General features: G+C 27.8%; 1 protein-coding gene and 1 long non-coding RNA gene across 2 annotated transcripts in view; one reads left to right on the forward strand and one right to left on the reverse strand.

Moving 5' to 3' along the window:
• Window positions 1–11041, reverse strand: part of LOC107448800 (uncharacterized) — a 35713-nt gene extending 24672 nt beyond the window's left edge. The window contains exon 1 of the long non-coding RNA XR_001584696.4: window positions 10868–11041. This is a non-coding gene — a long non-coding RNA (uncharacterized LOC107448800). The remainder of the gene's footprint in view (window positions 1–10867) is intronic.
• Window positions 1–25632, forward strand: LOC107448799 (uncharacterized). Its single transcript, XM_016064140.5, has 2 exons — window positions 1–394; window positions 21930–25632. Exons 1-2 carry the CDS (start codon window positions 377–379, stop codon window positions 23790–23792), a joined length of 1881 nt encoding a protein of 626 aa, XP_015919626.2. The 5' UTR covers window positions 1–376; the 3' UTR covers window positions 23793–25632.
• Window positions 25633–26322: the final 690 nt, after the last annotated feature.

The raw sequence follows: 26322 nt of genomic DNA on the forward strand, positions 1-26322 counted from the left end.
AATTGTTTTTGTTGGTCATTAGATAGGACCCACATTAAAGAGTTAAAATGTTTCGTCCGTTACTTGGCGGGGTCATTTTACTTGGCAACCCTCTTCTCTAGGTTACTGGATTAGCCAGTTGTTGCCACTGAAATTATATGAACTTATTTTGAGATGAAAAAGATCAACAGGGAGTCTTAAAGGATGAGTTGATGTGCCACTTTTGGAAACAGTAGATCAGTTTTTTTCCGCTTCCTTAGATTTCGACACTTAACACTTTCTGTCCGGCTTTTGTTCGTAATTTAGAGTTTTGCGAACGCTCTTGGAATGATATATTTCTGAGCTCCGTCTCTTGTTTAGTGGTTTAATTCATCTTGTTGCACCCAGGATTTTAAAGATGACGTATCTAAATTTTGTGAGTTATTTTATCTTATAATTCTTTTTACACAATAAAAATATTTGAAATTTTAAAATAAATATATATTTTTTGTAGAAAATCAAAATTTGAATATTGAAAGAGTTTTTAAGATTTTAGGCTTGTTTTTCGAATTTATTTCTAAATTATTTATAATAGTAACTATGTATATCATTGAAACTAGCAAAAAGGCTAGTTTCAACGATATGTCAGCAATATTTATATAGTAATTTACCTTTACATTGTAATTTATATTTACATTATTCTAGTTAACATTTTTATACTTAAAATGTATGAAAATCAGAAATTCTAAAAAATAGATTTATGATTTTTTTTTTAGAAAAATTAAGTCACTTATCTAAAGATTTACACAAGCATGTAATTTATTAAAAATGAGGAATAATTGATAAATGGTGCTTTTGGTTATTTTTTCCTCATAGTATCATTTTTATGTACTCTGAAAATGCAAAGAAAATTTAATTTTTCCTCATGATAAATGAATGATGGAAGTATGCATTTGACATAATATAATGTTAAGTCTTACCGTGCCTAAAAATTTCATTTCGCTTCGAAAAATAATGTGATATATTAAATAAATTATACCTTAGATAAAAATATTTGTTACACTTATACTTTGAAATAAACTTTTTATGGATATTTCCGAATTACTTTCAAAATAGTTAAAACTACTGTAGTATCAAAACTTTTTGATTGAACGGTTTGAAATGTTTAACATTTTTATTATCATTAACTTCTTAAATAGAAAATTGAAAATATGTATATTGTATACAAATTTAAAGTTTGCTTTCACAGTATTTTTCAAAATCACTTTATGACTAAAATTTTTATCCAAAATTGCAAAATATGTGGCAAGCATCTTCTGAAGAATATTTTTTTTATACATTTTATGATAAATGAAATAGTAGAAAGGAAGAAAGAAAAATTCTCAAAGCTTGCCTTTATGCAAAAAAAATTTAACACAAATTCATCACACATATCAAATACTGATTTTCAAATGTAAAATTCATTTTCAAAAAGAAAAAAAAATGCATGAAACAATTGAATATTATTCAGAAAAAAAATTATTCTCATGAAGCAATTTAAAAATGTCAAATATGATGCTTAAAAACAAACTAATATTTAAGCAAATAAAATTATTGAAGCAAATTTAATATCTTTAGTAAATATTGTAACGTTTAATGAAAATCACTATATATCGTTTTATGAGTATGTTATGGGTAATATTATCAAACGTAAAATTATAATATAAGTAAATATAAATTTATTAATTATATTTTATTAAAATTAAAAATATAGTTCAATTTTCTGAAATCAAATTTTTTATTTCAATCTCCCGCTTAAGGAAGAAAATTTTACATATTTGATAAAAGGAAATAAAAAAACTCAATTTGAGCCCATTGTTGAATAAATATTACATTCAAAGATCAAAGTACTATTTCTGTAAAATAAACGTTTCAATTTTTAATACAAAAGAAAATTATAATATTCATTTGGCTGAATAGTATAATAAATATTTAGTCTAAATTCCAACATGTCGCATTTAAAAACAAAATTGATAAATTATAGTGGTATCTTTCAAAGGTTCATTAAGCTAATTCATATATATATTTCGTTAAAAAAATTAAAATATGCAGTATTGAGCTATAAAAACTTTTTTAATTCACAAATTCTCTAATATACTCTGTTTCTTAAATCACTATAATTTCACAAACTTACAAGATCTTGAAAAGCAAACACTCAAGAACTGTGTTTAAAATCTCTGTTTTACTTTTTGAAACAGAAACTAAATTATATATTTATACTTAAAATATTTTAAAATCAGAAATTCTAGGAAATTTTTGCTTTTGCTTTTTAGAAAATTTAAATTATTCATTTAAATATTTACACATGCATTTATTTTTTTAAAAATTATAAGCAATTGATGAGTGATGGTTCTCGTTTTTATCCCTTATAGTATTATGTATATATATGTGTACTATGAATGAATACGAATATCTATGTACTAATAAAAGGAGAAAATATAATTTTTTTCTTTTAATAACAGAATAATGGAACTATACATTTGGTATAATATTATGTTAGGTCTTACCATAAATGAAGATTTTATTTTATTTTACGAAATAATATGGTACAATAACTGAATAATATGATACAATAATTCTCTAATAAAAAAATTAATTCATTTCTTATTCAGTGAGAAAGAATTAAAAAAATTAAGATTTTGCGTCTGACCATGATTGTAAGAATTTTTAGATGGCACTGAATGCATTAAAATAATTTAATTTGCACTTTAAATGCTCTTTTTCGTATTTTATTTCATCTTCTTAATTCAACTGATTGATTTTACTTTACACCATGAACTCATAAAATATAACTCCCACTGACCGGTTTTATTTGTTTAGTATTCATAACAATGATTATTTTTAAATATGATTGATGTTTATTTCAAAAACTTGAACTTGAAATCCACTTGACGCGCTCTCGTGAATTTATCACAGTGCGCACGTAATAAATAAATTTATCATAATGTATTCAAAATGGGTAACGTTTTATTTATGGACTATCTTGACTCGCTTTTAGTGTTAGAAATAGAATTTTATTAAATCCAAAGCAATATTTCATGAAAATAAACTGTTTGCTGTTATATTACATTAATTTTGTGAAATTAAGTTCAATGATGAAAGCACTAGAAATTTGAGGGTACTCATGGTATTAGAATAGAATTTATATTTTATTTTTAAAAGAAATTTTATTTAACTGTTTTAGAGAAACCAAATCTTACTAATTTATTTAATTTGCTGAATCAAATCTGAGGAATTTTTATTTAAATACAAAGTAAAAAATTTCTGATACAATTACGGTATAAAGTACCAGCATTTCGAGTGTATCATCCCATAAAATCTATGTCATCCATTTTTACTGTAATTTTTACAGTAATATGTATTTGGTTTGAGTGGCTAAGTGGTTTTACGGTAATTATTCCTGTAAAAATGATGATATACAGATTTTTTGTTCTGTAAATTGTTCCGATAAAAATGGATTTTATGGTAAAGAGTAATGTTGAGTGCCGATACATTTTTTCTGTAAATTGATCCGGATTTTTTATGTTACATTTATTTTCATACCGTAAAAAAATTATCTCTTTCATATTTATTATCTCTTTCATGGAAAATATCTCAATGGCATTTTAATCACATTCAATTTTAACAACATTTAGTTTAAAAATTTTTCAGCCCAATAATCTGAAATTTATTTAGTTTGAAAATAGTTTTTTTCCAACCTGTTTAAACAGATAAACGATATAAAAAAATAATAAATTTATAAAGATATTAATTTTTAAAGGTAATGACACAAAACGAAAACAAGTAAAATTCTTTGTTTCAGATACGTTTCTTTATTATGAAAAGCTTCCGCTGTGTCAACAACTCTAATATAGAAAGTATATACGTAAAATTGTCGAAATAAATCAAAGAAGCAAATATATTTTGAGAAAAATTTGTTATTAATGAACAAAATAAAGAAATATTTATTTATTTCCTGCATTATCCATCATAAGAATAATTTTATTACTTTGTGTAGAGGAAAAATAACAATACTGAGAATTGGAACTAACAATTGCCTATATTAGCTTAGCAAAACATAGAATCAGATACAAGGTTTTAATGCTAAGTTTTTCTTTAGAAACGTTACATTACATTTAAAATTAATTAAAATATTTTATGATAAAATTCAATAAAATTTCAATTTATTCTATATGAAAGTTATTTTTTAATATATAATAAGGTTATTTTGGATTCAATAAACAAAATAAAGAAATTCCGTTTTAAGTATTATTAAAATTCAAATCTATCATTTCATCTTGGTAGAGGACATGCAAAAAATATTTAACAACTATTGATACAATAACAAAAATCTAATAATTTGACAATAATTATTATTCATTTACTAAACAAATGTATGCGTTTATTTTAAAGGATGTGTTATAAGGATAAATTTTTGAGAGAGTTTCGATGTATAGAGAAATTTACTATTTTTAAATGTAGCGTTTTTAATTTGACAAGAAGTTTTTAATTTTTACAGTGGTCGCTTTTACAACCAATTTCTTAGTAAATTTAAATTTTATTTTTTTTCTTCTGACTATCAGAATTATTTACATTTGATTTTACACTGAAAGTCTTAACGTAGTTGTCTGCATATTTTAATTTACAATAACAATTTAAATAATTTTTTAGTAACTATATAATTTTCTTTAAATTCATTTTGAAATTTAAAGAAAGAACTGCTTGTTCTGCTAATGAGCATACTCATAACATGATTAAAAAAATTATTTTATAGATTAAATCATTTGTAACTAAGTTAAATAGAAGGAGAACCTCTTATTATACTGATTTTAAAGATTAGAAATGTAAATCTCTTGCAACATTTATTTAAAAAAGTACAATTTCGCAGACGTAATTATTATTTTATGATATTATCTATGTATAGCTAGATAAAATCAGCATCCTTTTTTTATATTAAAAGATTAATCTAAGTTTTTACTTGTTCTATTGTTCTATTATTGTAATTAATTTGGACATAAACGTGGTTTAAAATGCGTGTGCACGAGTTTTGTTTTGGAAGTGTTGAATTAATTTAAGCACATACTTGTAACTTATCAATTTAATTTATTCAACTTGTCTTGAGTTGAATTCAAAGTAGCTTATAAAAGAGAATTTGTGCCACTAAACGTGCGTATACTATATATCTTACTATTGTTAATATTGTAGGACATTTGTCTTGTAGCGTGCTAAATAACTTCTTCAACTTTTATCTATTATTTTGCTTAATTTGAGTCCTGTTATAAGTATTATTGTTTATGAAAATGCTTAATAAACTCTCTTTTCATACATGAACATACATCTTATTTCATACATCATATTTCATACATCATATTTCATACATCAGTCTTGTTTAATTTAAAAATCAACTAAGAAGTTAATTTTACTTAGAAGTATTGGGGCTTACACCTTATAATAAACTCATTTATGACAATGCATGGTTGTCTGTGTTTAAATATTTATATTACTTTTATTTTAAAATCTTAATTGATGATGAATATAGCAGTTTATTTACAAATAGAACTTGCATTGCAATTAAAGCTTATTTTTAGCGTTTATAAACTTGCTTTTTTTTATCTGATTGTAGTTAAATAATTACAATAAGATGAATATCATCTAATACTATAAGAGATTACTAACATTCCAATGACTGAAAAAAAGGAACAAAAATCAAATTTATTTCATAATTAAATGCATTTTATTCAAGGCTTTGGTCGGGAAACCGTGGTTCTTTGCCTCGTGGAGTGTGGCTTTTCCACAAAATAACAAATTTATATTTTAAGTTTTTGATTTAAAAACTAAAAATTCTGATATTTTGACATTAAATTTAATTTTTACGTTATATGGTGTATCAAGTTAAAATTACCACTGTACTGATTCTAGTAAAATCTTTACTGGTGTATTGCTAACTGGTTGTTCGTTGTACTGATTTCAGCACAATTATACCTAAAATAATATCCGATTCGATTTTGTTCCTGCCTTGATGCGACACACTCGTTTTTATGACCAAGGTTCCCCTACCTTTCATCAAGTTTAATTTCACCTGCTTTTTTATTTTAATTGAGCTTTGACGCGATGTATTAAGTTATTTGCCGTTATGGAGTGAAAAAAAGATAAAGTGTTGAGAACTGCAAAAGGTATGTTACGATGGGTTGGACATATAGAGAGATAAGACGAAAGGAAATACACGAAATGAGCATGCAAGACAAATATGAAACGAAGAGTTGGAAGAGAATCGAATTGAAAAATGAGTACAGAAGACAAATATGAAAGGAAGAGTTGGAAGAGAATTATCCTCCGTGAACGTACTTCAATGAATTGCGAAAAAGACAGCATAAGAGTACTATAAATAAGTGAATAAGGATATACCTTCCTATATAAGTTTAAAAAATCTTTCTATTTTGAGAGATTTCAATCGTTGAAATGTTGATAATTGGCTACTGTTGAAAATTAGTTGAATTGTTGATAATTGGCCAGCCACTGCAGTGATCAATGATGAATAAGATGAATGTTGTTTTTGTTTTTCCTGTTCTCACAAAAAAAAACTTTTTTGCAAGCACACTGGCGAAAAATGTATGGTTAAAAACTATAGCAAATGGCAAAAGTGACCATATTTCTGGCTCTATGAGAACATCAAAAATCTCAGTAATTTTTACCGAAACTTTTTGGTAATCATTTTTGAAAAATTAAAAATATAATATAATTTTATAACATATGATGAAATTCGGTAAATGCGGTGAGATATGGAAATTTTATCATAATACATTTAGAGCTCAGCATAAAAACCATTTATTCGGTTAATTTATTTTTCAATTTTGTAAAGTAGTAAAAAGAATTATAATTTCGAAAATCAGAATATTCGGTAAACTATTACTATATTAATGGAAAAATTACCAAAATGAATGGTTTAAACACCGCATATTTTAATTCTATTAACCAAAATTACGATTTTTCTTTACTAGAATCGTCATTACCATATAGTACGGTAATTGTTTTCCGTCCATGATACCTCTTGAATAACCGAAAGAGATCCATTCAAATTTCCATTGCGATACAATTTTTTGTATTTAGCCAATTTAGGTAGGAATAAATGTATAATTAAATAAGTTATTATAAATGTATAATAATTGATGAAATCGGAATTGTTTTACGTTTTTAAATCAAAAAATCGAAATTTATTGATTACAAATTTTCAGAAACTTTAATTTATTTCCTTAAAAATTTTAAAATTCAAATGTTTTAAAAAATTTTTAAAATTTTTCGAATTTTAACCTTTTTTCTCATAGTTCTTTTATTATCTTATAGTTATTTTCGAATAACAATGTTGCTTCTTATTCTGCTGTTTTAGTTACTTTCATAAGTTTTAAGCTGTAATGAAACATTTGCCAATTTATTTTTTCTTTATGAGTCCTTCCATGGTAATAATTAAAAAAAATCTAATAAAAAATAATTATTCGTATAGAAAGCTGTTTTAATTTTTAGTACAGTTTTCTACTTTTACGAGTAAAGATTTTTTCGCTTTAATCAATTTAAATTGTTTTGAGGAAATGATACGTAATAATGACTTTCATCACAAATTTTAAACAGCATAAAAATGTGAACCCATTATGAAAATAAGTTTACCCTGACATTCCAACAAACAAAACTGAGCATTTCAATAAAAGTTTTAATACACTGTAAAAAAGAGTAGTTGCCACTATTTTTGGTGTTGAGACATACTAAAATTTTTTACAGTGTAATATAGTTACATTTTGTATTAACTTTTTCACCAATATAGTTTTTTTAGAATTTATTTATTCAGTTTTCTCTCTGTTTGCTTATTGAGAACTTATACTTTCACAAGCATTAGAACTAATTTAATAGCTTCATTGAAAAAACATTTCGTTTAAAAAACAAGCAAGTTTATACTTATATAGTATATTTATATAGTTTTTAACTATATTAGTTCTTTAAAACCATTGTTCTTTTGCCAATTTTACATAATTTTTGCTTGAAAACTACACTTTAGTACCTAATATGAATTGGTAACTAAAATGTAAAATTAGTACATATGCATTCTCGATTACTGTTATAAATACATTTTTAAGTGAAAAACTGTTTCTCTTAGGGAAAAAATTATGTAAAATTGACTAAACATTAATCGTTTGAAAAAATTGGTTCGAATATATTATTAAAAATGCGTTTGTTTTTTAAATGTAAAGTTTTTACAATGGAGTCATGAAATTGATTCAAATGCACATTAAAAGAAGCCTTCTGTCATCGAACAAGAGCACAAAAAATGAATAAATAAATAAAGCTGTAACGGTGAAAAAATAATTACAAAATTATACTATATGCACTGTAAAAATTTTGATTTATCTCAATACCAAAAATGGCGGCAATTACTTTTTTACTGTATATTCCGATGAGCAAAAGTTGGAAAATGATGCACTATCTTCGTGTAATTACATAAACCTTCTGACAAAATTAAAAACTGCTTTTTATTCAAAACATGATGAATTTGTTTATTCCTTTCATAATAAACTTCCTTTTTCTTCAAATCTGAAAGCATATTTTCTATTAACGAGTTGTATTATAAAAAAAAGAAACGATTTTTATTTATAAAAATAAAAGAAAGTTATTTTTCGTCATGACATATAATTAATTAACTTAACCTACAAACCAAACCTTACAATTTCAAGAAACACTAAATCAAAACAAACTAAATAATTATTTTCCTATATCATCTCCTATCTTAATAAATATTGACCACACATAAATCAAGAAATGGAATTGTAGTCATTGTTGATCCAGGCACGAATGTCACACATTCTTTCATTCCAAAGACTATTTTTTTTCTTTCTAAGCAACTCGCACGAATTTCAATTCTTTGTTGTCTGATTCTCGAACAAATAACAGATGATAGACAACACAAAAATTGTTTTTCATTTACAAGATAACATTATTAGTTCGTTCAATTGCACCGCCTCAGTATAGAAACAAAGATGATAACACCTTTGTAGAACAATATGCGCGTGCTATTCGCCCAACACGCCTATTCTTTAAGAAACAGGGAAGATATAATAGAAGCAGAGAACTCATCAAATTTCATTCTTTGCCGTAGGTTTTTCGTGGTTTAGAAAACAAAAATAGAACCAGGAAATATCAGTTGTGTTTGAATTAGTTAAATTCTTTTCTTAGAAAAAAAAATGAGGAGAAAATGGGGATTTAGTGCAAATATTACAGAGATTGTCGACATATCTGAGGCAAAAACGAAATAATTGAATTTTCAAGTTGAGGAAATAATTAATTTCAGAAAACTTGAAATATTATATGTCTGTTTTAAAAAAATGATTACATTAACTTACAAAAATTTAAAAAAAAAATGTGACAGTCTTGATGGCTTGAAACTTCTAGACCATGAGCATCAGTTTCCAACTTTTAAGTTAAATTTCGGATTTGTCTCTCGAAATATTAAAATGAAATCTCTTTTTAAACTGCAATTCAATAATTGTATTCTGCTTTATCGGTCTCAACCTCATTTTTTTAAATAAATAAATTGCGTAACTAAGGTAAAGTGCCATTGGCCGGCATTCTTACATTATTTTTCCTTTTAATTTAAGAATCAACCGGTCAGTAGGGTCTTACCCGGTATTTCCTACAGTGGCTTTTTTCAAATCAAAATTGTAAGAAATTCGTAGCCAGCGACGAGCAAAACAAAATATCGTTACTTCTGAAAGAAATGATCAAATATACTAATGTAAAACTAAAATTAATACAAAGTGTAGCAAACTCGAAGTGCCGGAAAGCTTTTAAATGTATTTTGTAATTAGAAAAGGATTATCTTTATTTCCGATTTTCAAATTCTGAAATTAGAAATAAGTTATACCTGGTGTATGCACCAACATTCATCCTCTATACCTGTAAAAGATATGAAACTGTCCACTCCTATAGAGATTCTGCTTGGAAATGAAGGGCTATCGTTGCAGGCTTGTTGTTATATATTAAGTATAAAACATGACGTCTGTACTTAAGTGTGAGTCACCAAAGTTCCTTAGAATATATAAACTATATCAATTTATTTAAAGATATTAATTGTTAATTGTGCTTAAGAATAATTAATTGTTAAGCACATTGTAAATCAAAAAAATGTGTACTTAGTTTATGAATCAAGTCATTCTTTAATCTAGTTATTTAGTTCTCACACCCATTTATTATTTATTTTTCAAATTCCTTTATTATTTAGTTCATGAATTCAAATAAAATTTAGCTTTTCAATCCATTTGTTATTTAGTTTATCAATAACGTTATTATTTATTTCATCAACCCAATTACTATTTGTATTTATAAACTCAGTTATTACTTAATTTATCAATCTAATTCTTATTTTGTTCATCAATCCGTAAATGATTTCTACTATTATTCACTACTTCGATAGTATTTTCTGTATGAAATGTTTATTCATTTGTATATCCATTGATTTTTTTCTCTTATAAAAACGATATTTTGTTGTGTTTTACCCAATCATGAATGTTTAATAAACTACATCAAATTCAAAATGGTTCATAAAACCAAGATACTATTCCAGTCGGGTTCATTTTATTCCACATCAAAAAATGTCAGAAAAAATTCAAATACGAAATCATATTTATTAAAAGAAATCTAAATGCAACTATATTAAATCCTTAATAACTGCTGGGAAATTGCAAATATAATCAAAGATGACGATCTATTGATTGGATTTAAGAAAAAATGTGGGACTGATTGCACATCAAAGTTGGGAATATAGAGAGATTTTAAATTTGCATAAAAAGGATTTATATCTTATGGAATAAAAGGATTTATATCGTATGGAATAAAAGGATTTATATCCTACCTTTATATTTATATTCCATCTTTTTTACCATTTGACTTCCCTTAAAACAAATTAAGAAAATAAATAAAAGCAACTATCGATCTAAAACAATTAGAATATTTGAGCATTTAGAGTTTCATTCCAAGTATTGCGCTAAGATAAATCTCGAAACAGCCGCTGATGAATGATGCATTCTTTTGTGGTGTTCATTATTTAATCAGGCGTGGCTAAAACAAACAAACAAGCGTGAGGAACTCTCAGGAACTTAAAACTTATCAGATGAAAACAGCGGTATTCAAAAATAAGTAGATGATATGAATGCTATAGTTGGAACATAAAAGGTTAATAGATTTATGAAAATCCTGAACATTCCTATTACCATTCATTTCTATTCAAACAGCATCACATAATAACGCAGTTTGCATATTTTGAAAAACCATTTGTGCCATTTTCGAGTGGGAAAAAAATTCATGCTTGTTTGCTTGTATTAGTAGGGCAAGCGGTAGACTTTCAAATCCATTTTTTCGTGAGCTTATTTTTCTAAAAAAAGAGAATATAGTTTTTAAAAAAGGAACATCACTGTGATGATATTAAGTTTTATTTTATTATTTGCTTACTGAATACTTGTTCTTCGTACAGAGTAAACACTGCGCAATCACACATGCAATGGAAAAGCATATGAGACAGTTAAAATATTTTTATTATTTATTACATATTATTATTTGTTGCCCTTTTCGGTGATTTTATGTCACTAGATTAAGTATAACATGTTTTCAGAAGTTCTCGTCAAAACAATTTTTAAAATTCACTCAATATTACTTTGCAATAAAAATGTTATTCCTCACAGGCAACTCATGATAATCACAATTTACTCCAGTGGAACAATTCCATAATTTAATTTGTTTTGCTTCGATTACCGTTTATTCCGTTTCCGTTCGATTATCGTTTCAGATAACTTTAAAAGTACTGATTCCTGGATGTCGACTTTCAAATGTTATTCACAATTCTTACCTAAGCATATTTGATGATTTGATATAACGAATAAAAATAAATAACTGTTAAAAAGAGTGCTATAAAATATCACTGCAACTCCTTTTTTTTGATTAAATAGAATGGTAAGCTAGCAAACATTACTGAAGTTGGTTGGTTGGTGTCGTATCCTCTATTGAATCATATTTCATGGTGTGCTTGAATAGTTTCTGTTACTTCTATGGCATTAAGAGAATACAAATCCTCTTCTGTGGGGTAGATTAAGAGGTGAAGGCCTGCAGCGACTGCAGGGCAGTTAAAAACATGATATGGTGTCAGTTCCACATTAAGACAGTTGCCACAGTTTTGATATTTTCTAGTCCCATCTGTAGAAATTTTCATGTTTTTATGATGTTTTGTTCTTAGTCTGATGAGAGTAGTGGCTGTCTTCCCATCGATGTCAAGATTAGTTATTTGATCTTACTGACGTTTTTTCTCTGTATTAAAAAATCGTCAGACCCCCTGCCGCTTGCTGTTTCAGATAGAGTTTGTCTAAAGTAAGAACTCCTCTAGTCATACGTCTGGACCGGTAGGTCACTATGGTAACGAGGTATGACTATTTCAAATACAGTAGTGGGGTCGATGTTTAGGATAAGTTTCGGCACAGATCGGCAAAAGAAAGGTAATCTTTTTCTTCGGTCATCTGTGTTTGCCCTAGAGTGAAGATTAGCTACCCTTTCTTAAATGCGCTATTCTTGTTTCCATAGCACCCGTTCTCAGATTTTGTGGTGGGGGGAGTTTTTACCGTAGACAAACTATACTGAACTTTACGTCGTTGCACTTTGTTTTGCGTCTCAAAAACTATTAGACTTAGAAACTTGAAATTACGAAGATGCGTCGAAAAATCTAGAAGTATTGCTATTAAAAATAATAGCAATCTACAAATCGAGAATTATTAACCTTTAAAAATGGCATGTGGTCCACTCTACTGAGTTTGCACTCTGAAAGGGTCATATTTATTTATGAACTTATCACGAGTTTTTCGCAAATTTTCAATTTTTTTAAAAACTTTTTGCGAAATCTTTTTCGCATTATGTTTTGCTGAGCAAGAACTATTAAGTCTTAAAAATTTGAAATTACGATAGTGAGTCGAATAATAGAGTACAGGGAGTAGGAAAGATTAAAAAAAATGGCGTTTCATATTAAGTTCAATAGTTAATGACTATTAAACTTGCTGTAAAAAAATAACATGCAATCGATGTGCTACCCAGAGGGAGAGAAGTTTGGCATGCTGAAAGAGCCAGCTCCATTCGTTAACCTAACACAAGTTTTTATTTTTTTTTAGACTGCAAGTTTGTTTAAAAGTTATCGGGATTTTAGGTGCTTTTTTTCATGAGGATTTTTCTCAGTTTTTTTCTTTAAATATTGACTATTTATATTAGAAGAAAAATTTATTTTCATCTCTTAAGATCTTTATTTTATAAGCTTCTGCTTGATTTGATATCAAACGTAACTAATGAGAGAGATTACATGTTGTCAGATTTACTCCTTAACATTTAAAATATTTTGAAAAATAAAAATAAAGCATTAGAGATTTTAGGAAAAATGAAACATTAGAGCAAAGATAGATAAAGAAAACGTTCCCTATTTAAACTGTTATAAGACTCATTAACGAGTAAAATTGCTTATTCATTCTTTTATTGGGTCATACAATCCGCATTTCTTTCATTAAATTCTTTTTTAAATAGGGATGTTTATTTTTCAGATCCTGGTAATCGTTCATTTCATTACAATTAACATATTGACAAAATGCTTTTATATAAACCTACAATGATTGTTTGCTTTATAAAAATAATGCTCGTTATTTTTGTGGAAAATATTGACATTAATTAAAAAAACAAAAAACAATGCTGAATTTGCAGCAATTACGTGGGTTGGTGAGCGAGGCAAGCCTTAGATGAAGTAACTCTAGCCTTTTAAATAACTAAAAAAAATAATAAATTGTAGAAAGAAAGAGGAAAAGAAAGGAAAGGAAGAAAAACTAAGTTGTAATCAAGTCTTTCGTAAAAATTAACATTAATGTTTCGTACATTCGTCCCGAACTTACTAATTAAAATTTGAGAATGATTTTTTGGACCATGTGCTAAAATTGCCATGAACCGCATGTTTAAATTTAAGAACTCCAACCAACGAGTTTTGAAAATACAAGTGTGACACACAGGGACACATGCGCAAACCCTATTTTATTATTATATTTTTATTATTTTATGCTAACAAAAAATTCTAGAAATTTAAAATAATTAAAAAGTACACAATTAACTGCCTTTTTTCATATGGGTAGAAATTATGTTTTAATTTCTTATTCACAAAGGATGACACTAAATTTGTCCTCATATTACATCTATCTATCTATCTAACTATATATATATATATATATATATATATATATATATATATATATATATAAATTGCATGTAAGAAATTTCGTAGAAATGAATATATGATCCCTGATTTAAACGTAGGTATGATTTTTAAAAATACGAACGTAATTAAACACTGAATGATTAAGACAGAATAGAATTTATTTTTACTCACCATATGTCTACTTAATTTTCTTATAATACTTGAGAGACTTATTGCAATATTTATTCCGCTGATGACCTACAAAAACAAGGTGTTGTTCATCTTTAAATGTTGCATGCTATTTTCATCCCTTTCACTATTTAGATTTAAGGTGAGGTATTGTTAAATTCTTAATCGGATCCCTGATCACGATTTTTATCATTCTTGTTTTTGAACTCAATGACAGGTAATGCATCACACGTAAATAACGCTGACTCTATCGTTTAGCGCTTTTTTTTTCAAGATCATTGTAAAAAATGAGTTTTTTCTTTTAAATTTTTATTTAGATATAAACTTTGTATCAACTTGTTTGAAAGCTTTACAACAATGTAGTAGTTTTAAAAGGAAATGAATATTAACCTCTAGTGTTTTGATATCTGTTTAAGTTTCTATTCAACTTGTGGATGATTATCTATTGTAGATGTTTCCACATGAGATGATAAATTTTAATAAAAATTGAAGAAATTAATGCGATTGTTTATGGGGAAAAATAATAATTGTACTTTTCTTTTTAAATAGAGTTAAAACAAGTTTCAAACGTATAAGAATAAATAGTTGTTTTCTTTACAATTTCTTGTACTTCTTCTTTCGTTCTTAAAAAGACACAGATAAAAATATATTAAAAATATGTTTATTGAAATATTAGGCCCCAACTACTATTATTTTGGATCCAAGGTGTCCAACCAACAGGAATTCTTTGACGTATCTTTGCAATACATTCAGTAAATTGTAATATTATACAATACGCTTACATAATAAAATGAAATCATTAACGGTTAGTTAATAATTGAACTAACTCATTTTAAATATGCATTTTAGCTGAAAATGAATATATTATGGCTATTATTATCATATATGTAAAGCAATGATAATAATAGCAATGTAAAGCAATGATAATAGTAGCAATGTAAAGCAATGATAATAATATATATAATAAAAATATTTTAATATCACCGCAAAATGAGTTAAAAATAAAATGAGTTGTAACAGAAACGTTCTTCCTTAGCTGTCGTAATATATTGAATCTGACGGAAGATGTGGTCGTCGTTGCCTTAAGCTAAAACATCAGAATCAGAATTTTTCCTTGAAGATATGGTTTCCTTTTAACTATTTATGCTATGTTAAATCTTCTTTTAAATAAGGAAATGCGTCTTTCTTTCTAACAAAGATGGAGTAAGATGGATAATAAAGATGGAATCTGTTTTATTATTCATTTGATGAAAATGAGACACTTTAATTGATATTATTTGATTTGCTATGGAACCTAGGTATAGAATTGCCGCTACAATTGTTTACCGTTTCTATATTTTTACTATTTCAATATTTTAATTTTTACATTAATTCTATTAGTTCTGGTGCATCCAAAAGTATCGAAACTAATTTCCCTTTTTATAATGATGAAATTGCTTTAGCTCTAAACAATATATTTTCGCAGGACTATTTTCAGGACTATATCACTGTATTTCTCCCGTATTGTGGTTTTATTACGGAATGATAAAATTAAAAATTAATTTTTTTTTACTACAGCAGTTTTCTAATATTAAAAGTTATCTAATTTCATTCTTTTTTCTTGTGTGTGTTTGTTTTCTAAACGCATCGTGCTAAAAAATTCACGCTGTGAATTAACATACAAAATTATAAGTTATAAGAAATTATAAGTTATAAGAAATTATAAGTTATAAGAAATTATGAAGGTGTAAATAAAAATGTGATAGAATTTTTTTACTAAGTTTCTGCTGTTTCCAGAGCAAACTGCTTGCACCCTTCCATTTCGATGGAAATTTTTTTTATTTTTAAAAAAGAATGAATTTGAATAAGAGGAAAATGAGATAAAGAAGTAGAAATGAATAAAATAATCAAAAATTCATACGTTTTTCGATTACCTCTTCCCCATATTTTGAGTGAAAAGAATCAAAATCCGCCGAAAGAAAGGAATGTTTCATCAAAGAAAGTTGTGTCTGATTTCGTATTTTAAAATACCGTCTGCCTTAATTAGTGTATTTAAGGTTAGGTCCGCAAAACACTGTGTGTCAACACCAAAAGTGCTTCAATAATTATTATGATTATCATAAAAATGTGTGTGATACGATTATAAAAAAATCTTTGTGAGAATTCTTTTCATGCTGTACAATCATCATGAAAATCAACCGTGAATATTACCGGTAAAGAATTTTTAGCTTAAAGCTTCCTTACAAACATTTTTAATAAGCATTTGTTCTTGCTAAATTTTTATTAATAAGTTTTCTTTTGTGGAATGTTGAAATATTTTCGTCGAAATTTGGATTACTTTCCGATTATCAAGTGATGTCTGATGACAACGGAAAATTTCCAGTTTTCTTCAAGCAGAATTTATGGTGGAATCATCGTAAAGGGAATTTATCATCAATCAGACTGCCGACCACTTTCCGCATATTTTGAACACTTAAATTTCTGATGCATGCTCATTGATGCATGGCAGTGCAATTTTAAATCGTTTTGACTACTACAGAAGTTTAACGCTATATTATCGCAAAAAAATCAATCGTTAATCAAAATTCCAACCTCTTCCCGACTAACTAGAATGCTCAAATTTTAACTGGATCTCTTAACTGGCTGACAACATTAGTTTCTATAGCTTTCTGACCTATACAACAGAGCCTATTTCCAAATATAATCAATCGTTAATTGTAATTTTGATTACTTTCCGGGTGGCTAAAGTATTCAAATTTCAAATTTAGCTCTATGCCTAATGACAATGCACAATACAATTTATTCCTAAATATCGCAACCAAATTTTTTCTAACTTCGACCTCCTTTTGATGTAAACGAACTAATATACAAAAACTAAAAAGAAAAAAGTAATAATGAAATTACATCAAATTCTTAAAAACCTTTTACAAGTGGACTTTAAAGGTAAAATAATTCTATTTCATTATAACAAAAATGAAAAACGTAGGACGCGTCACCTTATTAACAAAGTCTTATCACCACCGAAAATCCCCCTACGTCTTACGAAAGTGATGATCTCTACGTTTTTCATTTCAGTTGTGACAGAAGATAGTTATTTTCACCTTTTACTTTATTTGAAAAATGTGGCTCTTAAATTTTATTTTTTATTTTATTACATTGAAAAAAAGGAATCAAGACGTTAATACACTTTTGAACGTTAATTAATTAACTAATACACATTTAATTTGTATTGTTTAAGCAACTACGTTAAAAATATTATTTGATAATTGTTTATAAATTTTCCTGGTAGAAACAATTGTGAATCCTTTGACTGACCAATAAGAAATAGCACCCAAGAAAAAAAATGACCTTATTTTTTTAATATTTAAATATATCATAACTAATCATAACTGTTTCATTGTCTGTCTCGTATTGTAAAATGAAACTAGAAAACAATACATAATATTAAGCAAAAAATCAAATATTTGTTTTATTTGTCAGTGTTGCATGAAATTTATGCAAATTTATTCAGCGCGATAAATATTTTGTCGTGTACCTTACCAGTATGACTAGCTATTATAAATGACTTCCTTTAAAAGACGGAAAGCATTTAGTATGCTGGTCATTGTTTTCTCATCGGGGTGTTTATTTTTTTATAAAAGAAATTCTTTATGTATTTTGTCTTCTCATAACAGGCGCCCACTCCGTTTAAATGGTGTCTTTGTGAAAAATGTAATTTGTCTCATCCCCTATGACAAAAGCTTTCTATTCTTTCACCCAGCGCCATTTTTAGCGTTTTTTGGGGTCAGTCGAACATTTATTAAGAATGGAATAAATTATAAACAATACCATCTGTCTGTTACATAAGATGGAATTTTGCAATCGAACATACAATCTAAAAAATAGCATTAATAATTAAATTTTTTAAAGACTTAAGGCTCTAAGCTCGTAATATTAAATAGTTGTGAAACTTGCTATTAATAATGTCTATAATATTAAAATGCTCAAAAAATAATTATTAATATTATTAAATTACTATAAAAATTTATATTAATAATGTTAAAGTAATATAAAACTTGCCATTTATGCAATTTACTATTAATGTCATTAATGCATTAATATATATGAATATAATATTTAAATATTACAAAATTAAACTTGCTAATAATGTCCATATATATTGTTAAAGTGCTATATGGTTTGCCGATAATACTATCTCTAATGTTTAAATATTTTCTAACTTTTTGAAATATTTTGAATAGGAAGTGAGTATTAAAATTTGTTTTCGAATTAGGGATGAACAGTATAAAAATTCTATTTTTCTTCTTTCAGTTCTTTTTAAGAATATTTAATTTGACTAAATATAAATTTTTTTTAATCCGATTAATTGGTGAAGCATTACAAGTATTTGGCAGTTCAAATAATTTTGATTTTCCCCTTAATTTGATTATTTTAAGAAAAAATTATTATCTTGGTTGATTTGTTAGTAAATAAATAGTTTTAGGCAGAAGTTTGAATTAGCAGATGCATGGTGTTTTGCATAAGAGTAAAAATATTTTGCTCTTATAAAACCAATTGATAGTATTATTATTAATCTTTTCAGACTATTTTATTGCCTGATGCATATAGTGCAACGTAAAAAAGAACGGAACATGTCATTGATTGATGATTTTGATTTAATAATCTGATTTTTACATATTAGAAAGTTATCGTAATGGCTTCAAGGACAAATCTTAAATATTCTTTTTTAGACACTGAAATAATTACGGAATTAGGGACAAAATGTACTTTTTTCAAATGAATATAACCCTAAAAATATGAAAAATCACTGCAATTTGAAAATATATTCTACTACCACGTTTTGAAGGTTAAGAAACTGATGTTGTTGGAATAAAAAAAAAAGACACGTTTACTTCGAAAAATTAATTTTTCTTCTCTTTCGTTTTTAGACACGCTAAAAACCCATTTTAGGGAATTAAAATTATTACCAAAATTATGCCAGTAAAAAAATTACATTTGGTTATCCTTTGTTTTAAAACTTTAAGCTAAATTTTCCAATTTTCTCAACAAAAAAATTTCGAATATCTTAGGAGCCAGAAACTTATATTCAGTTTCTTAATCTTTTCCCTTTTGTCCAATACTTTAAAAGTATTCTTTTTTACTTCATAGAATTATCAGTAGTATATTTGTTAATATCGTTAAAAATCATTTTAGAATTGTCTAGTTAATAAATAACTAATAAATGGTGTTTTTAAAATAGTTTGTTAAAGAATTAAATTCTTCAAAGTGTGTAAGAAACGCATTATGTCAAATTATTACTTTGTGACAATGACCTATTTAAAAATACATGCATACAAAGTAGTAGTTTTTTTTCTTCTTCTGTAGTTAAATAAAGCCAAGACATCATAAAGTTTAATTTCCTCTGATAGCAAAAGCAAAACGTAAGAGATACATTTCCTCAAACCAGTTTAATAAAATCTGCACGCTTTTGCATCAGCTTAAACGCTTTGCTCATTTGCTATGCATAAAATTGATCAGACTAAGCTAAAAGCAGGACAAATCACGTGCCCGTAATAGCGTCTTGTAGGAAACCAGGTATGTATACGAATCTTCCCACCGCAGGTAACGGAGCATCTGCGTTTCCTTTTTTGTTAGTTCTGTGATTTACGTTCCATACCCTACAGGTGTGTCCGATTGACTTTTATGAACCTTCTTCAAGAGGAAAAAGGAAGTTATTCGAGAAGCTTCTATGATTTTAACCGCTTCTTCCACAAATTAAAATTATTGGTTTTGTGTTGGAGGCAGAATTGGGGAGTTAGCGTGGGTTTAAAATAGATGGCCTACACTCAGGTTGCTATTGATATCCGCCGATTTTTTATTTGTAGCAAAAAACTAAAGAAAAAAAGGTTACGGTCGGAAATGTTTTCAGATTTGTGTCTCGTAATTAAGAGTTTTTAAACTTCGAAAATTGTAAAAAATATGATATTCTAGGTGATTTATGAATTTTAATATTCCAATGTATGGCCTCGAAATATAGATATTTCCGATAGATTAAAATATTTCTGCAATTAAAATAATTTGGCAATTTTTTTATTGATTGGTAATGCTCGTTACACGATGATATTGTTATCTCTATTAACGGGAGTTCAATATTAAAGTAAGCAGATAAATAAATACTATAATATTCGCATTCAATTTTACTTTTATCATCCAGCTCTACCGCTAATATTCATTAAATATATTCTAGTAAAACGAACACTGTGCTGAGTGTCTTTTATGAGGAATAGATTTAATATAATAATATATGTACTTACCACCACAAGACTTCTGTAGTTTATTTTTTTATTTGACTTATTGTATGAGTCAAATAAGCAATAATTAAAGAATATGTTATTATATATACACCCTTGTGCAAATTAATTGAAACAAACTTTTTTTTCCGTGTTTTTTGAAGAAGATGTTTTGGGGTTGTTTCGGTTACAATGGGGTTGGACATTTGCAGCCTATTGACGGTATGATGCGTTCTGAGCAGTAAATTAATATTCTGGGTAAAAAAGTTGTTCCAGAGTTGAAGAAACGATACTCTGATGGAACAGGGATTTTTCAACAGGATTTAGCTCCTTGGCATACGTCCAAAATTGTCAAGAAATTCATGTCTGAGAATCAAATTGAGACATTGGAATGGCCAGGGAACTCTCCGGATATCAACCCAATTGAGAATCTCTGGGCCATATGCAAGAATTACCTATGAAATATGGACTGTACAACTATGGAGAAGCTAATCACGGCGTTAATTCATGTGTGGTACAAGGGCACAAATATTATAAATGACTGTAAAAAATTAGTGGAATCCATGCCGAATCGTGTCCAAATGTTAATAAAGTGTCGTGGAGATCATGTTATGTACTAAAAATTTTTGAGTTTGTATAAATTTAAATAAAATAGCATTTTCTCTTAGTTTTCTGAATTTATTGAGTTTGTTTCAATTAATTTTCACAAGGGTGTATATATATATATATATATATATATATATATATATATATATATATATATATATATATAATTTTTTGCGCTTTTTTTCTAAGACTAAAATCTACAAAATATTTTTATGTTCATGCCTGCCCGGGCTGAATATTAGTTAATTAGTTAATATACATATCAGCTAAACAAAAATATTAGCAGTTGCCTCTCGTTCTATTTTCAAGCAAAACCGAAAGGTTAATATTTATAAATATCATCACTACTTCAAAAAATAAGTAAACAGCCTTCAAAAATGCTAGAAATAGGCTGAAATTAATATATTTAGTTCGAAAATATTTCTCATTAAGACTTCAATATGAGTCCTTTGCAAAATGAGCTGAAAAGTACTTTAAATTATAAAGTTCTCCTCTTTTCATATGAGAAATTTATTTCAGAAGTGGAATTACTTTAAAAATATCAGAGTATTTTTATATCCGCTTCAAAACCCATTACAATATTTAATTATCCTATGGACACATTCGTTGTCATCCATTTCCTTTTTTACTTGGACTTTTGTAAAACTAATTATACAATTTTATTTCAGGCAATCTGGATCTATGCTCTATTGCTGTGGAACGTAGTATATTCAGATGATGCATTGAAAAACCATCGGCTAGAAAAAAGGCAAGATGACAGCTTTTTATTCTTTGGTGGATGGCGGCCAGTGAGGTCAGGTGCTTCCTACTACCATGGCTCCCCAACTGGACGATATCACGATATCCTGTCGGCACTACCTACCAGCTTCGATGCCACTTCTCGATATTACTCACATGCTTTGCCATCGACGTATCACAAAGATATTTATAGCTACTATCCGAGACCAGCGATTAAGACAACACCCAAGAAGAACATACCAGTCTATATGGAAAGATTGAGACCTCAAAAACCGAAGCAACAGCAAAATTATGGAGGAGGAGGAGGGTCAGGAGGTTATGGGCCTCAAATTATAGATTTACCACAAATTGATTTGAAGCAAATACAGAACCTTCACGATCTTATACAACGCGCTAAAGATATTCCTATTCCAAATCTAAATATACCATTTGAAAGTGGCAAACCTGTGGAGTTGGTGGAGTTATCTGTTCACCCCTTTTCTCAAGGTGGTCAGTCCTATGGTGGAAAAAGCTCCCAAGGTTACAGCAGGCATAGGAATTCACAGAATAGGGGAAGAAAATCTAATTATGGGCGAATTCCCCAAAGCCGTATTCCATATCAGCCATCACTTCATTACGAGTTGATTTCTCTTCCTAAAAGTAGCCCGATAATTCCACAAATAATTCCTAAAGAAATTTCTGTAGGTCAAATAGCTCCTATTCTACCTTCTGTTGGGGATGTTTTAAATTTGAAAAACATACAAGTTGTTGAAGTTCCAGTGCCATCAGGCTTATACGGTGGTAAAAATAGCCACTCAACTCCGTATAGAGCAGCTAGTCTACCTCAACCTGTGCAATATGCAAGTTCACCGAAAAATGTTGAAATTGGTTATCCTGATCTTGCTCAATACGCTTATCAAACAGAACAGCATTCAAAGAGTTCAGTGGGGCATAAACCGAAATCTGTTGCTTCAGAACCCGTCATTGAGGCTGAATTGATAAAATTGAGCGAAGAAGATCTTAAAGATTTGCTGCCTAATTTGCACGTTTTGGACAAAGTGCCTCACGATCTTTTGAAATATTTGCAAATAGGTGATTTAGACAAAATTAAAGACGCGATTCAACATATTATTGCCCCTCAAGAAGGACATGGACAAGTATCATCCAGCAATTACCAGTCTGCTGGTTCTTATTCCCAATCTGATGGCTACAGTGAAGAAGATAAGTACGGTGGTGTTTCAGCGCACTCTCCAAAAGGTACAGAAACATACAAATTGAAATCAGGGGGATATCAAATTTCAGAACAAGTAGGAAACCAAGTAGAACATAATGCAGCTGGGTATGAAATAGAAAATTCTAAAAGCAGTGGTGGATACTACGAGCAATCTGATTATCAAAATGGTGATGGTCGATCGGCTGTGTATGAACAGCAAGGCGGTTATGACGACAACGCTTACCAACACCAATCATCAAGCTATCAAACATCAAGTCAAGAATATTCCAAGGATGGTGGAAACCAAGAAGGGCAAAAATTTATCCAGGTAGTGTCACCACCTGATAAAAATGGTTACAGAAGAGAACCAGTTTTAGCAGTCGAGATTCAGCATGGACAAACTATTGAAGAAGCAATTAAGTCTTTGGATCACGAAACGTTGAAAAAGTTAGGAGCCCATGGTAAAAATGGTTTAGAGATCGAAGTCGTAGAAGTTCCGGTAGACGAATATGCTCAAGAGTCGAAGAAAAGAGAAACTGTAGTGTCTAGTAAAAACAGTACACTGATATTTAAAAAGAAAGTTCTAGATAAAAAGTCTTAGCTTCAAAAAGTGGAAGCAATTGGGATATGAAAGTATTTAATTACTCTGTGTTTCTGATGTGACTAAAAAACAATAGATCAAATAGATTGTTTAATGTAAATGGTAATTTGTTTGCCAAGCAATGAACTCTCATGACCGTATCGAAATGAAAATTGAGTTATGAAATAACTTTTTAAAGAACAATGATTTTTTACTCATTTTCATTTAAAACGTACATAAAAAGTAAGACATTAATATACGTGTTTCATGTTGAAATTGTTTACTGTACTGTTTTTAAGCACTTATAAAAGGAACTATCGACTTCTAAGAAACCAAATAACTCTTATACTTCCTGAATTGTTTTAAATCAACTCTTAAGAACAGTACAGTCAGGTGTTTGAAGAATAAGAAATCGCGTTTATTTAAGGATAGTTCGGGATAGATTTTTTTTAAAAAAAGAAGCATTGTTTAGAGATTTACTACCGGAAAATTACGACTAATGTAAACGTAACGTCTGAAAAAAAATTACTTAAGTATTTTAAAAAGTAAAAAGGGGTAATATTATATGAAAAAAAAATAATAAACTAGGCGTTTCCAAACTGCAAATCTAGGGTTAAACCTATATGAAACCAAAATAGACAATTTGTTTTAATCACATTTTAGTATTTAGGAATTTAAAAAACATAGAAAGCAAAATTTAAAAACAAATATGTTCCCCAGTGACGGTATTTCAGTAAGTACTCGTAAACTATGCACTGAATTGTTTATGTATACTATATATATTTTAAACTAAATTTGAAAATATTGAAAAATTAGATCATAAATGCTTTTCCCTTTCAAAAAAGTGTGTCTTTTCTTCATTTTGTCATTTTAGGCCATCTTCATTATCAGCATTCAAGGGACTGACTAGATGTCGACTAAACTAATTTTACGAAATTTTAAGATTTCATATCAATTGAAAAAGAAAAATAGTTTATTATTCACTTGAATTTTTTATTATTTTATGCGTGGAGAACGGTTTTAAACGTGGTTATTTCATGATAGTCAATCGAATTATTTTTCTTTGCCCTTCAGTTTATTATTTGGCTTGAGCAGTTTTATTTTTTTTTTAAAAAAAAAAACATTGGTGCTCTTGTTAAGATTCCTTTTTCTGCAAGTATTCTGACAACTGTGATTTTTCCCTCCTTCAAATTATGATTATTAAAATCGATAAAACCGAATTCATTTATCGATATTTTTCGAAAATATTAATAAGAAAGAAACAATTGAAAATGTGTATTCACTTTATGAGAAATAACAGCAAGTAACAGCTATAATAAGCAAAAGAAAATTTGACTAAAATTATTTTTAACTGTCAAGAAGAACCGAGCCAAGATAAATGCGCATTACGACTAAACAAATCCCTTCTTCGAATGCTCTATGCAGTCTTTGAAAAATAGCATGATCCTTGTATTTTATGTTTATTTCACTATGTAATGACTTGATGATTGTGATATTTATTAATTTCCATCTAAATATTTTTGTTTCAGATTTTTTTTATCTTTTGAAAAATCAAATGCCATCAGTTCATTTAATTAAATGCTTTTATCACATAATCGTATGTTTTTTTTTTGCAATTCATTATTAAACGTTAAACATTATTTAATTAATTTTCTTAAACGCTTATTTGAAATTTAACTACTATAGGACTATTATTGTTGACCTATTTTTTTCCTAAATTTTAGTATTATTTGAGCTTTTTAGCAAATTCTTTTTCATTTGTTTTAAAATAGAATTTTTGTATGAAAAAAAGATGAAATAAATAAACTATTTTGTATTTTTTTTAGAAACAATATTTGTCTTATCCTGGCTAAAATGTTATTCAGGTGAAATAATATCACTTTGATTGTAAATAATTTTGTAAATATTTGTATAATAAAAAATACTTTTTGTTTACTTTTCGCCTTATTATTGTATATTGAAATAGGGTTTTGGTAAATATTTGGTAATGATTTGGTGATGTGTTAAAATGCTTTACTGATATTCGATAAAAGACAACCACAAATAGCTTTCTAAGAAATGTTCCTCTGAAATTCTTATCTAAATGCAAAGGACTTTAAAATGTTTTAGTATCTATAAAACACCTATTTTCATACGGATAAAATTTTTTTAAATTCTGCTAAAAAATTTAATGGTCAAATTAATTACACTCTCAGAAGTAAGACTCTCCCTTTTGATGATTCAGCAATCCTTCAGCTATATTTTGTTAATGTTGAGAGTTATTTCATCACGAAATCTTGTGATTTGTGGCGAAATGGAAACTCTCAAATGCATGACGGAAATATTTCCTCAACTTGAAATCTCATCGTAGTGCATTGTCCACGAAACTAGGATGAATCGAAATGAGGATGAGACCATCGAAAATAAAATGCAATGTAAACCGACAGTTCTGTATGGTGGTCAAGAAGTTGTCTTTCTTGAGTTATTAATGTGACATTGACCCAGCTATATGTTTTCCACTATAAAATGATTGTTAGGATACATTGGGCGCTGCAAATGTTTTATTTATTTA

Source organism: Parasteatoda tepidariorum, chromosome 7 (assembly GCF_982258835.1).
Source record: "Parasteatoda tepidariorum strain Cologne lab strain chromosome 7, Ptep-v5.0, whole genome shotgun sequence".
NCBI classification, from domain to species: Eukaryota; Metazoa; Arthropoda; class Arachnida; order Araneae; family Theridiidae; genus Parasteatoda; species Parasteatoda tepidariorum.